This window comes from Polypterus senegalus, chromosome 15 (genome assembly GCF_016835505.1).
Source record: "Polypterus senegalus isolate Bchr_013 chromosome 15, ASM1683550v1, whole genome shotgun sequence".
Taxonomy (NCBI): Eukaryota; Metazoa; Chordata; class Cladistia; order Polypteriformes; family Polypteridae; genus Polypterus; species Polypterus senegalus.
In genome coordinates this window covers 116031611-116045081 of record NC_053168.1, presented here as the reverse complement: position 1 = coordinate 116045081, position 13471 = coordinate 116031611, and the positions used below count along the sequence as shown (strand labels likewise).

At 35.1% G+C, this 13471-nt stretch overlaps 1 protein-coding gene across 6 annotated transcripts in view; it reads left to right on the top strand.

The window, feature by feature from the left end:
* Positions 1-13471, top strand: part of brd9 (bromodomain containing 9) — a 39641-nt gene that overhangs the window by 22951 nt on the left and 3219 nt on the right. For 3 of the 6 annotated variants that reach the window (XM_039736245.1, XM_039736249.1, XM_039736248.1), the window contains exons 13-16: positions 5433-5544; positions 5846-5905; positions 8852-8960; positions 9766-9936. In XM_039736245.1, the coding sequence (XP_039592179.1) occupies positions 5433-5544; positions 5846-5905; positions 8852-8960; positions 9766-9936 (452 nt within the window). Of the gene's footprint in view, positions 1-5432; positions 5545-5845; positions 5906-8851; positions 8961-9765; positions 9958-13471 lie in introns of all 6 variants that reach the window. The other 3 variants (XM_039736244.1, XM_039736247.1, XM_039736246.1) reach the window with 1 other exon arrangement.

Here is a 13471-nt window from a genome sequence, read left to right as displayed (position 1 = left end):
TAATTTTGTAAATATGGTCTGAGAGGTCTTATTTAATTCTTACTTTATTTTGCTTGCTTTATTTGAGAATTAGACCATGAATTGGGGTGATGTTGGGTGTGAAGATTTGGATAGATATGCTACCTCAAGGCCTTAGCAGAGATAGGCCTTTGTCCATGATGGCATTACATTTGCACAATCATTGTTTACTTTGTGAATAGCCAATGTGAAACATATTTATTATTAAACTATTTTGTTTACAAGGGATACACATTTTTTAGAGAGCATGGTTACATATTGTATCCTACAACTTTTATTTTGTTCAGTTAATAAATCTTAACCACTAAAAGTACTTACTACTATTGTCTTCATTTATTTTCAGTGACATTTTACAGTCCTTTAAAGTGGTAATAATATAATTGCAATGAATAGGTCTAGGGGGAATAATATTATCAAAATAACTGGAGGAACTATGCTGCCTGCCACAGCCCCATCAAATGAAAAAAAAAAAAAAAGTTTGTTTTTTTGGCACTTGGGGTGGTTATCGTCCATTTATCGTTATCGAGGTTAACTGCTCAATTTATCGTGATATTGATTTTAGGCCATATCGCCCATGTTTAATATATATATATATATATATATATATATATATATATATATATATATATGTATATATATATATATATATATATATATATATACACACACACATATATACATACTGTATATACAACATATACATATCTACATATATACTGTATATACACATATATATACAAATCTACATATATATATATCTCTACATATATATATATTTGGGGTGGGACTCGATTAAAAAAATTAATCCAATTAATTAGAGGCTGTGTAAGAATTAATCTTGATTTATCGTATGTAGTCGCACGTAAATTTGCCCCAAATCGCAAATGTTTTTTTTATTATTTAAAACGGTTTTAGTGGGCGACAGAATCAAATAATAGACATGGACATGAATATTGTAAACTGAAGCTGTTTTAATTTCTGAAAAAAAGCTTTTAAACTGCATTTGAATTCAAAATAGAAACAAAAATATCATCCCTGGTTAAAATTGGGCAGACTTAAAAATAAAGTGGTAGTTTAAGTACATTTTCAGAATAGTATTGTCTTTAAATAATAATAACCAAAATTTCACCATAAAGTGCAGTTTTTCTTCTTAAAAAAATAAGTCAGAAACATAAAAGGTAATTTGACCAGCTTACTCTTTAAACTCTGAGTAACATTAGCCAAAATTATTTTGTACATTAGGCTAAAACAGTGTGATCATTGAACATTTTGTAATTAGATGTATTTAGAATTACTAACGGTCACGGAAGTCCAATGATCCCCAGTAAGAGCCACAAAGTCAGCTTTCTGTAATGCATCTAATTTTGCTTGCTTTTCAGTGTGCACAAAACCATGCTTTTATCAAGGCTTTCGGGTAGTCGAAATGATCAGTCGTAGGAACGCGCTTTATTCCGACTCTAACATTTTTGTAGCTGTGATGTGTGCATCAGTGTAATGGATGTACCAGGAAATCATGCATTGACAAAAGTTCCCGTTTGCTTGGAATTGAAAGTGTGATTAAATGCGTTATTTTTTAACGCGTTATGGAGTACATGCATCGAAGCTTCTCAACTGTGCTTGTGCTAAGAAAGGGAAAATTTTAAAAATAACGCAACATGATCCTGCGTTAACCTAATATTTTTTCATACGTCCCAAACCAAGGAGATGTGAAGGTAAAATGAATCGGGTAACGCGCGTACATACTCAGTACACCCCCTCTCGGGAATCGAACCTCGAATGTCGGCGTTAGAGGCGAAGACTCTACAATTGCGCCACAGCGTGTGGCTTGTCTATGCTAAAGTATGTATTGTAGATCGGGCTATATATATACATTTATATATATATATATATATATATATATATATATATATATATATATATATATATATATATATATACCCGTGTATGTGGAGAAGTAGAAGTTATGAAAAGAAAAGGGAACATTTTAAAAATAACGTAACATGATTGTCAATATACAGTAATTGTTTTGTGAGTGTTATTGAATGTTGCTGTCATCAAGGATTTGATTATCATTATTTCTTTCAATCAGGCTCGTATTTGTAGGATGTGTTCAAGTTACATTCCGTGTTTGTCAATCGTTGTAAAGATAAGAGGTTTCATTCATCGATTAGTTCCTTACTGCATCAATAAACAGCTCGTCTTCCTTTTATCTGTGATGTGACAAACTGCATGCACGGGTTTTTGTTTTTTTACACTGTCTTCCTTTAGCAGGACATTCACTTTTTCCACCGTGTGCTTTGTTTCCACAGTAGCTGCACTTATGAATATGATTGTATGTATAAGACGCTTCATATTTTTTTGCTGCCTTCTCAATTGTGTAATTCGGTTTTTGTTCAGCACTCTTTGGAACTGTTGCTTTTTGTCTGTGCACTCGTCAGTTCACGTGAGCCGCTTGGTGTTCTTGCATCGAAGGTTCCCAGCTGTACTGGTGCCATCTCGTGTAATGTCAGCTAAGACCCGGCACTTAAAAGTTTCTCTCGCAGTTTCAATGAGTTTGTGCCAAACACCACCCTGACCATCTCATCTTCCTCTGCATAAGCACAGTCCTTCACACGTGAATATTTAGCGGCAGTGTTTGTATTGGATTGCCGCTGATGGGCGGCCTTATATGGGCAGGCACTAAATTACAAACGCTAGTGGCAGCCTGTCTATGAACTTAATTTAATATAAACTTACGGTTCACGCCGTGCTTTGTTTCCGCATATGCATCATTTGCTTCATAATGTTTTTCTGCCTTCTCAATTGTGAAATGGCGTTTTTTGCTCACCGCTGGGGTTATTCCTTGTTCTGTACGTACTTACGTAGGAGGCGTGATGATGTCACACAAAACTCCGCCCCCCGCGGCCATCTCCAACTCAAGACTCCATTACATTATATGGGAAAAAATAGCTTCCGGTTATGACCCTTATGCGTAGAATTTCGAAATGAAACCTGCCCAACTTTTGTAAGTAAGCTGTAAGGAATAAGCCTGCCAAATTTCAGCCTTCTACCTACACGGGAAGTTAGAGAATTAGTGATGAGTCAGTGAGTGAGTCAGTGAGTGAGTGAGTGAGGGCTTTGCCTTTTATTAGTGTATATATATATATATATATATATATATATATATATATATATATATATACATGCAAAAAAGTAACTGTTTCCTCAGTGTATCAGTAGTATATTAAAATAAACCAACAAAAAAATCTAGCAATACCTACTGTATATATTTTCTCCTCCCACTATTGATTAGCATGTTCATCCCTGCCACGCCCCAAATTAGTCAATAATGTTAGTTATACTTTGTATGCATTTTACTTCCGTAGATCCCGGAATACAGGCCGACCCGGTATATTAGCCGAACCCCTTCTCTACCTACTAAATTACATGTATTTGCCGATGACCGGTATTTAAGCCGAACCCCTTCTCCAAGCAAAATTTTCTAAATTTCCTTATAAGTGTCTCTTCGGGTATATTCATAATGTTTAACGGCAAGAATTTGAGACTGCCGGCATTTTTGATATATAATATAATGTGCATAATTTACCAAAACACCAATCATTTTTCTAATGTACTAACCAAAAAGTTATAAAATGTGCCAAGCCTACTTCGATTAAGCTAGGAGCAGGGCGGCACGCATGGTCAGCGGCTCAGGGCTCTCCTTTTCAGTGCACTTTTTTGTTGTTTTTGTACTTTTTTTTTGTCCTTGTTTGTGCACGATCGGTTTGGTGAACATGCGCTACACCATTCAGAACCTTATAGACATCGGTGTCCAGAGCCAGACATCTGTTTCGAGTGTTTTTTATCACACGCACAACATCCCAGACAACATAGCGAGACCAGTGGGCTCTCCGTGGATTGTTGTCGGGTCTAGTAGACAACACAGACAGAGGAGGGAAAGAAAGCAGCAGCGGGGCCGCAGATCCGGCATTATGCTAAAGCTAAAAAACAACCATACAAGCCCTATACAGAACTTTTTTCTGCACTGAAGGAGCTGCTTTTAATCTCATTGTAGATGCGTATAGTGACAATAAAAGGCATTCTATTATAGAAACAATTTCATACTGTACTCACCATTTAATTTGACATCTTTGGGCTGCAGTAAGGGAGGAGATATTTCCACGCAATGTTCATCTTCGTTTCGATTGCGATCGCTTACTTTTACCTTCTCTTCCTTCCTTAGCAATTATGTGTCTTGCTTGCATGGTCTTAATGAATTATATATATAGGTAAATCACTGCAATGACGCAAATTACATCCACAAACACATGTATCTGGGAGCCGACTGACGCTACTAACGCTCTCGGTTGTTTGTTTACAATCGCGCAAGCGGATACACGTGACTGCATCCATTTCGTAACGCAAGATGTTGATCGTAAATCAAAGCAAAAAAATTCATTTTAAACTTTCTGATAATTTATTATAAATTTTATTAATTAAATCAACAACTAAAACACTTTTTTGAATAAATTCTTTATTTAATTTAAAGTACCGGCATGCAAAGTTACTTCTTCATCTGAAAGATGGCTCTGTGGTTTAGTCATTATTTACTTCCATATTCATCGGCAAAACCAGCATTGCGCTGGAAATCTTGAATCTGAAACGATACTCGTTGTATAAACCGACCCCCCAAACTCCAAGCCAAAAATCTAGGACGAAATTCTCGGCTTATATAACGGGATCTACGGTATTTGTTTTATACAAAGTAATGATCACAGTCATTAGACCTCTCCATCTTGCTTACTAGGATTCATCTGTAAATGAAGTGGTGGAGTTTCAAACACATTGCTCCCCTAAAGCTGAACAAAATCTATTGCCTAATTGTTGACCATGCTATTAGAAGTGGACTAACCAGTTATGAAGTGATTATTTTATATAGCATGCTTATGTTAAAAGGTTTACCATAAGCTAGTTGCTGGGTACTTTGCAGTATTTTGACCTGAGAAATTGCTTAATTGATTTTTCATATATGCCTCCTGTTGTCCGTTTCGGAAGTAGCCAGCATATGTGAAAGAACCTCCTGAAATAGTATTTTTGAATGGCATAAAATTATTCAGTGAATGCTTTTGGGTAAAAAATATTAATGAAATTTGGAACTTTCTAGCGGAGCGTTTGTTTTTTTTGGTCTACTGGACACTTTTTCTTTATTTTAGATGCTGTTTTTTATATTTCATTCAAAGATTTGTAGTTTGATCACTGAAGTGGAATAGATACAGTATTTTTTCTTAGAAAGTAGATCATCTTTAAGTAAAACAAATTGGCATTTTTGTTTTTTTCACATAACTTAGTTGTATTTTACTTTCTTGAAAAATTCAAAATTGAAAAAGAAAATCTATATTATTTACACTTAAGTATTTCTATTTAATTTTTTTTAGTTTACAGGAGTTTGTAAAAGGATGTGGGAGTTTTACAAAAAAATTTGTGGATGACCTTCTTGACCAGATGACAGGAGGGGATCATTCCAAGGCAACTTATCACATTAAACAGGTTTGTCGGAGCATTTACAGATTCTCACCAAAACAATCTGTCATTTTACCCTTGTTTAAAATAAGGCATCAAAGTTTTGGAATAGAATTGTAGTACTTGTTTGTCATAAATTAATAGAAACAGAAAAATAAAATGCATTTAAACAGATATCTGTGAATATGTTAGTCTTGTTGGTATTTGATCTAAAACTTTACATTCTGGTCTTTGCAACTATGCATTTATCTCGCATTCATGCTAATTTTTTTTTAACGTTTAAAAAAAAAAAGAGAGAGAGAGACTGATATTTTTTTTTTCTTTGCAGAAACGAAATATAGCAGTTAAACATCCAGATGAGATTAAAGTGAATCTTTCTGATATTCAGGTAAAAAATGCAATACAGTGTTGACTAAAAAAACTGCACAAAACTATTGGCTTATTGAGTATTTTCAATAGTTTAGTGTTATGTTTTCTTTTTGTTTTATAAATGTGCATGCACATACGTGTATTATATTCTTTTAAGTCTACCAAGTAGTCTACTTTCCTTAAGGGTGGGGAAGTCAGTTCCATGTCAAAACTGTCTACATGGAATTTTTTTTCCTCAAGTAAAATAGAAATATAGCCATATTTCTTTCAAAGTTTGTCACTTTAGCGTTGATTCTGGGTATACGGTATTGTTTGTTTTTGATGAGTGGTAGAAGCATACCTATTTTAAACTTAATAAATAGAGATTCTCCGATCAATCAGCCTCTGATCTAAATTGGACGATTTTTCACAAAAAAAAGACTTGATTAATAATTTGGCTGATCACAAAAAACATTTTTTGTTTTATGAGAGAGAGAGAGACAATTGGAATATTAACCTCTACGTTAAAGAAAGTGGAGTAATAAAACTGCAAAAAAGGAATCTGAGAATTTGTTCTGTGTAATTAGACACATGGCAAGAAAAGCTACTTTAATGAATTCAGATCTTTGTATTTTGTTATTTAAATTAAATATACACCATTTGAGTATGGACAGTGAGCTTGTTTTAAGTACAGCAGCTTACATTTTTAATTGAGAACAGAAAAAACAAAGATGGCTTTGAAATTGCTGCTAATTTAACAAAAGTATTGTTAGCGTAACAGCAAAATGTGTCTTGCTTATAAATTGTTAAGCATGTTAGTTTTGTGTCTCCTTGTAAAACAACTTATGAACATTTGACATATTTGCCAGCTTTTTTTAAAGATTTGTATTGTATTATTTGTTGCTCTCTGTCATACAGTATAGGTTTTTCATTATTGAAATGGTCATCCATATTTATAATTGCACTTCAATATTTCTGAATGTCTAGCTGATACAATGAAGAAAAAAACAGCTGTATGAATATAGTACTATAGTGCAATTAATGATTAAAGCTTGTAAGTGCAGGTATATTTATATTTAAGAATTGCTTAATTGGCAATACCAATTAAATGATTGTGTGTGTATGTATATGTGTGAGATATATATTTGATTTTGTTAGAAAATGGTGAAAACCATTTTCTTTAATAAGCCTTGTTTCAGATAGTTACATTACAGAAAAAATAAAACAATATTACAGCTTGTAATTATGAGAAACATTTTCTTTTTTATGCCGTATGTATTATGGATAAATATTTTTGTACATATATATTATTAGTATGTGTTTATTATAGTATTTTTATGGTCAGTGAATGATAAGCCTACAGAATTTAATATTGTTAATAAAAACGAAATTAACACTTGTCATCTATAGTTTTAATTATAAAAATGAATTTTTTAATATAGGACATAAGGCTCCCATGCATCTGATTATGCAGGAGCTTAATGTAATTTTTTTTAAAGGGATAAGGGGGAATCTGAATCGGTCGATTAAGTAACATGAAATCGAAGATCAGTATTGACCTTGATAAACCTGATCAGAGAATCCCTGCTAATAGAGATGTTTTATCCTGTTGTCCTGTTGATTCTTAGTTATATATTTAATATTTAGAAACAGGAAAATGTGATTCTTAATGTTTAATTATACAATTTCATATTTTTAATTATCTCATCCCTTACATAACAGTCTGAATTAACAATGCTACAGGACTGCTATTATTTGTTAAAGTCATTTGATTTTATGGAATTGTGTTTAAATTGGAATTATAAGCTTGTATTATGTAAATCATTTTTTATTATTCAAAGTTGCCAGTCTGTGTTTGCTTGTTTCAGAGATATTTGCACGTGTATATAGTATATTGATCTGTTTAATTCCTCAAAAGTGATAAGCAAACCTTACTGAATTTGCTTCACCTTAATTTCAGTGAAACTGCAGAAATGTTCACCAAACTGTGTAAAATAAACTGAAGTCCATTGGGAAAAATAAACTGAACTATTTTGTGGCTTTTAACGGTGCAATGCTTTTAAGTGTACTTAATGGCTAAGGAAATGTCTACCAACTATGCTAGATTGGCTAACCACTGTACAACTGTACCTCCTTTAATTAACATTAATATAATTTAATGTTACAACACTAAAAGTTTACTGCAGACAGGAGGCATGTTTCTCATTCACTTCTACTGCTACCAGATTCACAACACGCATATGGACTTTTCAGTCCCTCCTGTTTGCACCACCTGCATGGCACTCTGGGTAGAACTATTAAAAGGGTAGGATTAGTATTATCCAGCAGTCACATGCATGCACCGATTTAAACACATGCTCTATACCCTAAACAACTTAAGCAGTGTTGCAGAAATTATTTCATCGTAACTGGCTCATAGGTACAAAAAAATAGTTTCAAATAGCAACCAGGGAAATGTGTGGAAGATTGCCCATTCCTGCCTTTTTTGTACTTGGTGTTTTGGACCAAACATCTCCCTCCATACCTGACACTATGTTTTTCCTTACTATTTTCCAAACACATGTGCCTTATGCTGGTCAGTTACTCAAATTTTACTGATAGTGCTTTATTCTGTATTGTGTCACATGCTGCTAGGGTTGCCTCTATCTCTTCCAATGTAATAATTTAATCATACAGGATCAAATGTGGATGGATGGATGGATTGTAGTCTCTTAGTAAACTGAAGTATATTTTGCTTTTTCAGCATTATTGAAGTAGTTCCTTTTGTTAATTACTACTGTCCAAAGAAGTCTTGAAATGTGTTGTCTTTAAGAACCAAGAGGTAGTCAGAAAATTTGTCAGGTGTTAATCACGACATAATTGTATTGATATGTGTTGCTGAAATGTGTTTTTTTTTTTTTCTTCTCTTAAATGACTTGTATTTAATATGGAACATTGGTAATGTTTAATTTTTCAGACATTAATTGTAGTATGTTGTTTTATTTAGGTGGGAGATTCATCTTGTTTGGCTGGAGACAACACATCCATGGTAGATTTTATGTCAGTGAAATCCTACTCTGATATGTCTCTTGATATGCCAATGCTAAACACTCTAGGTTTGTGGTATTTTAAAATTCTTCTATGTCAAAGGTAATTACATACTATTTATGGGTCAGTTGTGATCTTCTTGGAAAACATCCTGCTTAAAGATTGAACTATACATTTTAATTCAGCACAATTTTGACAAATTTTTACCAGAGATTAAAGACTTTTTTAATATAAAAAGATGAAAAAATATGCTGCCTTAATTTGTTGTCTCCTACCTTTATACTCTTTAGTATGCACTGACTTAAATAATTAGAACATTGATAATGAGAGGAAAATCTTCAAAAGCGAGGTAAAACAATAACAATCTCTGTGAAACGCACAAATGCTTGCTACATTATTATAAATATTTAGTTTAACCAAGTTTCTAACTTCTGGATTTGCACATAAAGGTATCAACTGGAAAATAACAGTATGTTTGACTCAGGCGGGAACTCAGTTAAAAACAGAAGATGAGGCTGGAATGAAAACTTGCAGCCACAAAGGACACTTAGGTCTGAACTTTACAAATAGTGCTATGGACTCTGGAAGTCAGAGGAAATAAATTTGGGGAGCAAACAGCCTTCCAAGCGTAAATTCTAATAATGATCATTAATTGAATGAGAGAAGTGATTCATTTTAGATTTCATTTTAATGCAGAGGTTGGGTACACTATAATATAAAAGGCATTTATACTTTTTATGTCTCCATTTTTATTAATCAGAAATTTAATTAAATTTGTAATCAGATCTTATGAAGTGGGCTTCCTTAAAACATATGTCCCTTTTGAATTCACTGTCTTTAAAAAGAAGAATAATCATCTTTTTGTATTTACAGGAAAAACTGTGAAGAAAGAGTTGGATCATGATGATGGCCATCTACATTTTGATGAGACCACAAAGATGTTGCAAGACCTTCATGAGGCTCAGAATGATAGAGTGGGGTCAAGGCCCTCTTCTAACCTCAGTTCATTATCCAATGCTTCTGAGAGAGAACAACATCATCTAGGTAAAGGCTCAAATAAAACAAGTAAGCAAAACAGAGGATTTCCTAAATGTATTTGGATTATTCCCCCTATAAACTAGAACATTTAAAATATTCTATAGGCCTTCTAGATTTGCCCTCCTGTCTTCATTTTGCCTCACCCTTTATTTAACTCTAGTATCAATTAAAATTTAAGATATAGCTAAATGGGATCTCAATAGCAAATACTAAAATCAATATTAATTCTCTTTAATAAATGACTTCTGTACAAATGCAGAAATGTTTTGCAAAGCTAGTTACCTATCTGTGAATGAACATTTGTCTTTCACAAAAGTACACTGCTGCGTGCATCCTCTTTTTCTAGATGTGACAGCAATTGGTCATCTCCATTTTTCCATATATATTTTGTAAGGGTTGCAGTGGCAATGTGCTCCATTTGACTTTCTGATCCTTATGGCATCTGCCGCAAGGGAATTGTCAGGTGCTTCAAGGTCAGTTGAGGAATATAATCTGTCTCGTATGTCATAGGTCTGTCTCTGGGACCTCAATCTTACAGCTCCTCCAATAAGACAGCCCCAGCTGTGATTTCTTTAGCCTCAGCAGAACCTTTGTCTACAGAATTTCTAAACTCTCAACAGCCATTCAGATTGCCTTGCCAGTAAAGAACAAATATTGCTCCTCCTGAATATTAAGTTAATCTGTATGTCAGTAGCCTATCAAAGATTTTTCCACTAAAGCTGATCAGTGTGACTAATTTTTAACTGGAACATGCTGCCTTTTTTCTCTTTTTTAAATGATGATCCAAAAACCCTGTCAAGCTAATCTAGAGTTTATCTCACCTTCTGTGGAATATTAAAAATGTACATTATTCAAGATGCACAGCTAGATGATACTTTTCCGGTTTTCTGCATAGATCTCAGTACCCAAAGTCTTCTGAGTGCTGAGCTTGTCAAATCCTTGTGTGACTACAGCCAAAGAAGACAACCAAGGTGCTTGATAGTGTGTGCTGCAACTACCAGTGTGCTCAGACATAGGAGTGGGTGGTATGGCCCAAAATATCAAATCAAAATATATCAAAAATGTAATTAAAAATTCTGACAGTTTGGGTAAATGTCACCGTATGTATCCGTTCCAGACAAACTTATTTTTCAGCACATAACAAATGTATTCCTGATTAAGGTAACTAACACAGATGTACCTCTTAATTACCCAGAGAAACTCTTGTTAATGTTCTACTACTCTACTACAACAGAAATCTGTGCAGCCCGCATGACAGATCCTAGTGAGCACTAAACTTGTACAAAATGATTACTAACATTTGTTATTGAATCATTCTGCATCTTCGGTGTTACTTGTTGACTTTTCTTACTTCTGCCTTCTGACAAAAGCGCGTATTCCCATGGCATTACAGTACCAGAAACGTCATCTGCTTGTATAGTTGCAACTGCAGCATCAGCTCCTTGATACCCTAGGCATGACACTAAAACCCCCGTCAATCCACACCACCCCCATATGAGCCTTGAACAAAGTCAATGAGCCGCGACTTCACAACTGAAGTGCTAGGCTGCAGCAGCCTGTCAGGCTATGGGCTCTACATCGGTCTGTCGTGGTGAAAAAGGAGCTGAGCCGTAAGGCAAAGCTCTCAATTTACCGGTCAATCTACGTTCCTACCCTCACCTATTGTCATGAGCTGTGGGTAGTGACCGAAAGAATGAGATCGTGAATACAAATGGCTGAAATTAGTTTCCTCCACAGGGTGTCTGGGCTTTCCGTTAAAGAGAGGGTGAGAAGCTCAGTCATCTGGGAGGAACTCGGAGTAGAGCCATTGCTCCTCCACATCAAGAGGAGTCAGATGAGGTGGCTCGGGCATCTGACCAGGATGCCTCTCTGGTGAAGTGTTCAAGGGACGTCTAACCGGGAGGAGGCCCCGGGGAAGACCCAGGACACGCTGGAGGGACTATGTCTCTCGGCTGGCCTGGGAATGCCTTAAGATTCCCCCGGAAGAGCTAGTAGAAGTGGCCAGGGAGAGGGAAGTCTAGGCATCTCTGCTCAAGCTGCTGCCCCTGCGACCTGATCTCGGATAAGAGGATGGATGGATGGATATTTTCATGTTTTTTTGCTCTGGTTTTAATTTTCTGCTAGTTTTGTTACGAACAGTTAGTGTAGACCACAGCTGAAGATCTGAAGTGGACGTGAGAAGTTGGTGAGTTGTTAACAAATTTTTGTGATTTTGAGTTTGTAAAATTAGTGTAGGTCGGGGGGCTTTTTGCATATCGGCTTATTTTACAATATAAACTTTGAAGTAAACTTAGTAAAGTAAAATTAGATTTTTGGAGGATTTGCTTTCCAACTTGAATTATTCAGCAATGAATTCAGAGAGCGTTTTCATGATTTCAGTTTACACGAACAGGACTTTGAGCTGTTTACGTCACCATACTGTTACAACATTGAGAATGCGCCTGAGAATATCCAAATGGAATTGATTGAACTGCAGTCAGATTCTATTCTGAAGGCAAAATACAATAAAGTTGGTGTGCCAGGCTTGTATGCTTACCTGCCACCCTCGTATGTGCCGATCTGTAAGTTGGCATCGAGAATACTGTCTATGTTCGGAAGCACTTACCTTTGTGAGCAATTGTTTTCGTTAATGAACAAAACAGACTGTAAGACTCCTATATAAGGACCTAGCTTAGAGGCTAAGACTCTAATTGTACACTGTTGTACGGAGATTGTATGGAAATAAATTGCTTTCTCTTTAAACTTTAAGTGTTACATTTCAGTTTTCAGTATTGGAAAGAAATCTACAGTAACTTTGTATAATAGTATTTGTTACAGTGTGGCCCACTGACCCATGTATGGCAGTCGAAGCGGCCCACCAATGGTAGTGAGTATGACATGCCTGGATTAGACTGCAGGTGTTCACATCTCTTGAACTGATAAATGTACAACTTCTTTCTCTTCCACTTCTCCTCTCTTTCTTACTCACTCACTGATGGCTTCTTCCTATCTCATCTTTCTGTTCACACTGACTTACCGAGGATTAACCTCTTAACACTGTGAAAAAGGGGGTAAGCCCACTTATTACACACAGTTCAAATCCATGCACAGAAATATTACCTTAAAGGCAGTAATACGCTGATCCAAAATCACATTACCTGTTTCCTTTCAGGGGAACATTTTTATGTTTAGGTTTATTTGCAGGCTTTTCAACAATTTTTAGCTAATGATAAAACTGTTTTCTTAAAATCCTTACCAGAAGTAGACTGACTGGCATACTGTATACTGCCCACTTCTACACAGAGGGAGTGTACCTATAAGGATGGTTTATTTTTTGTTTTAAACCCACATCCACCTTGTCAAGTACAGTATGGGATTTATCTCTGCTTCCTCTTTGTAAATCATCAGATGGATTCCCAAACCTGAAAGTCATTCTCAGAAGTCCAAACATGATTAACATCTATACATGTGCTTTGGCTGCTGTTGCATCCAGTATCTTTATTTTTGTTTTTATTTTTTTATATACATACTTTCTTTGCCATCAGAAACTGTAATTATATTT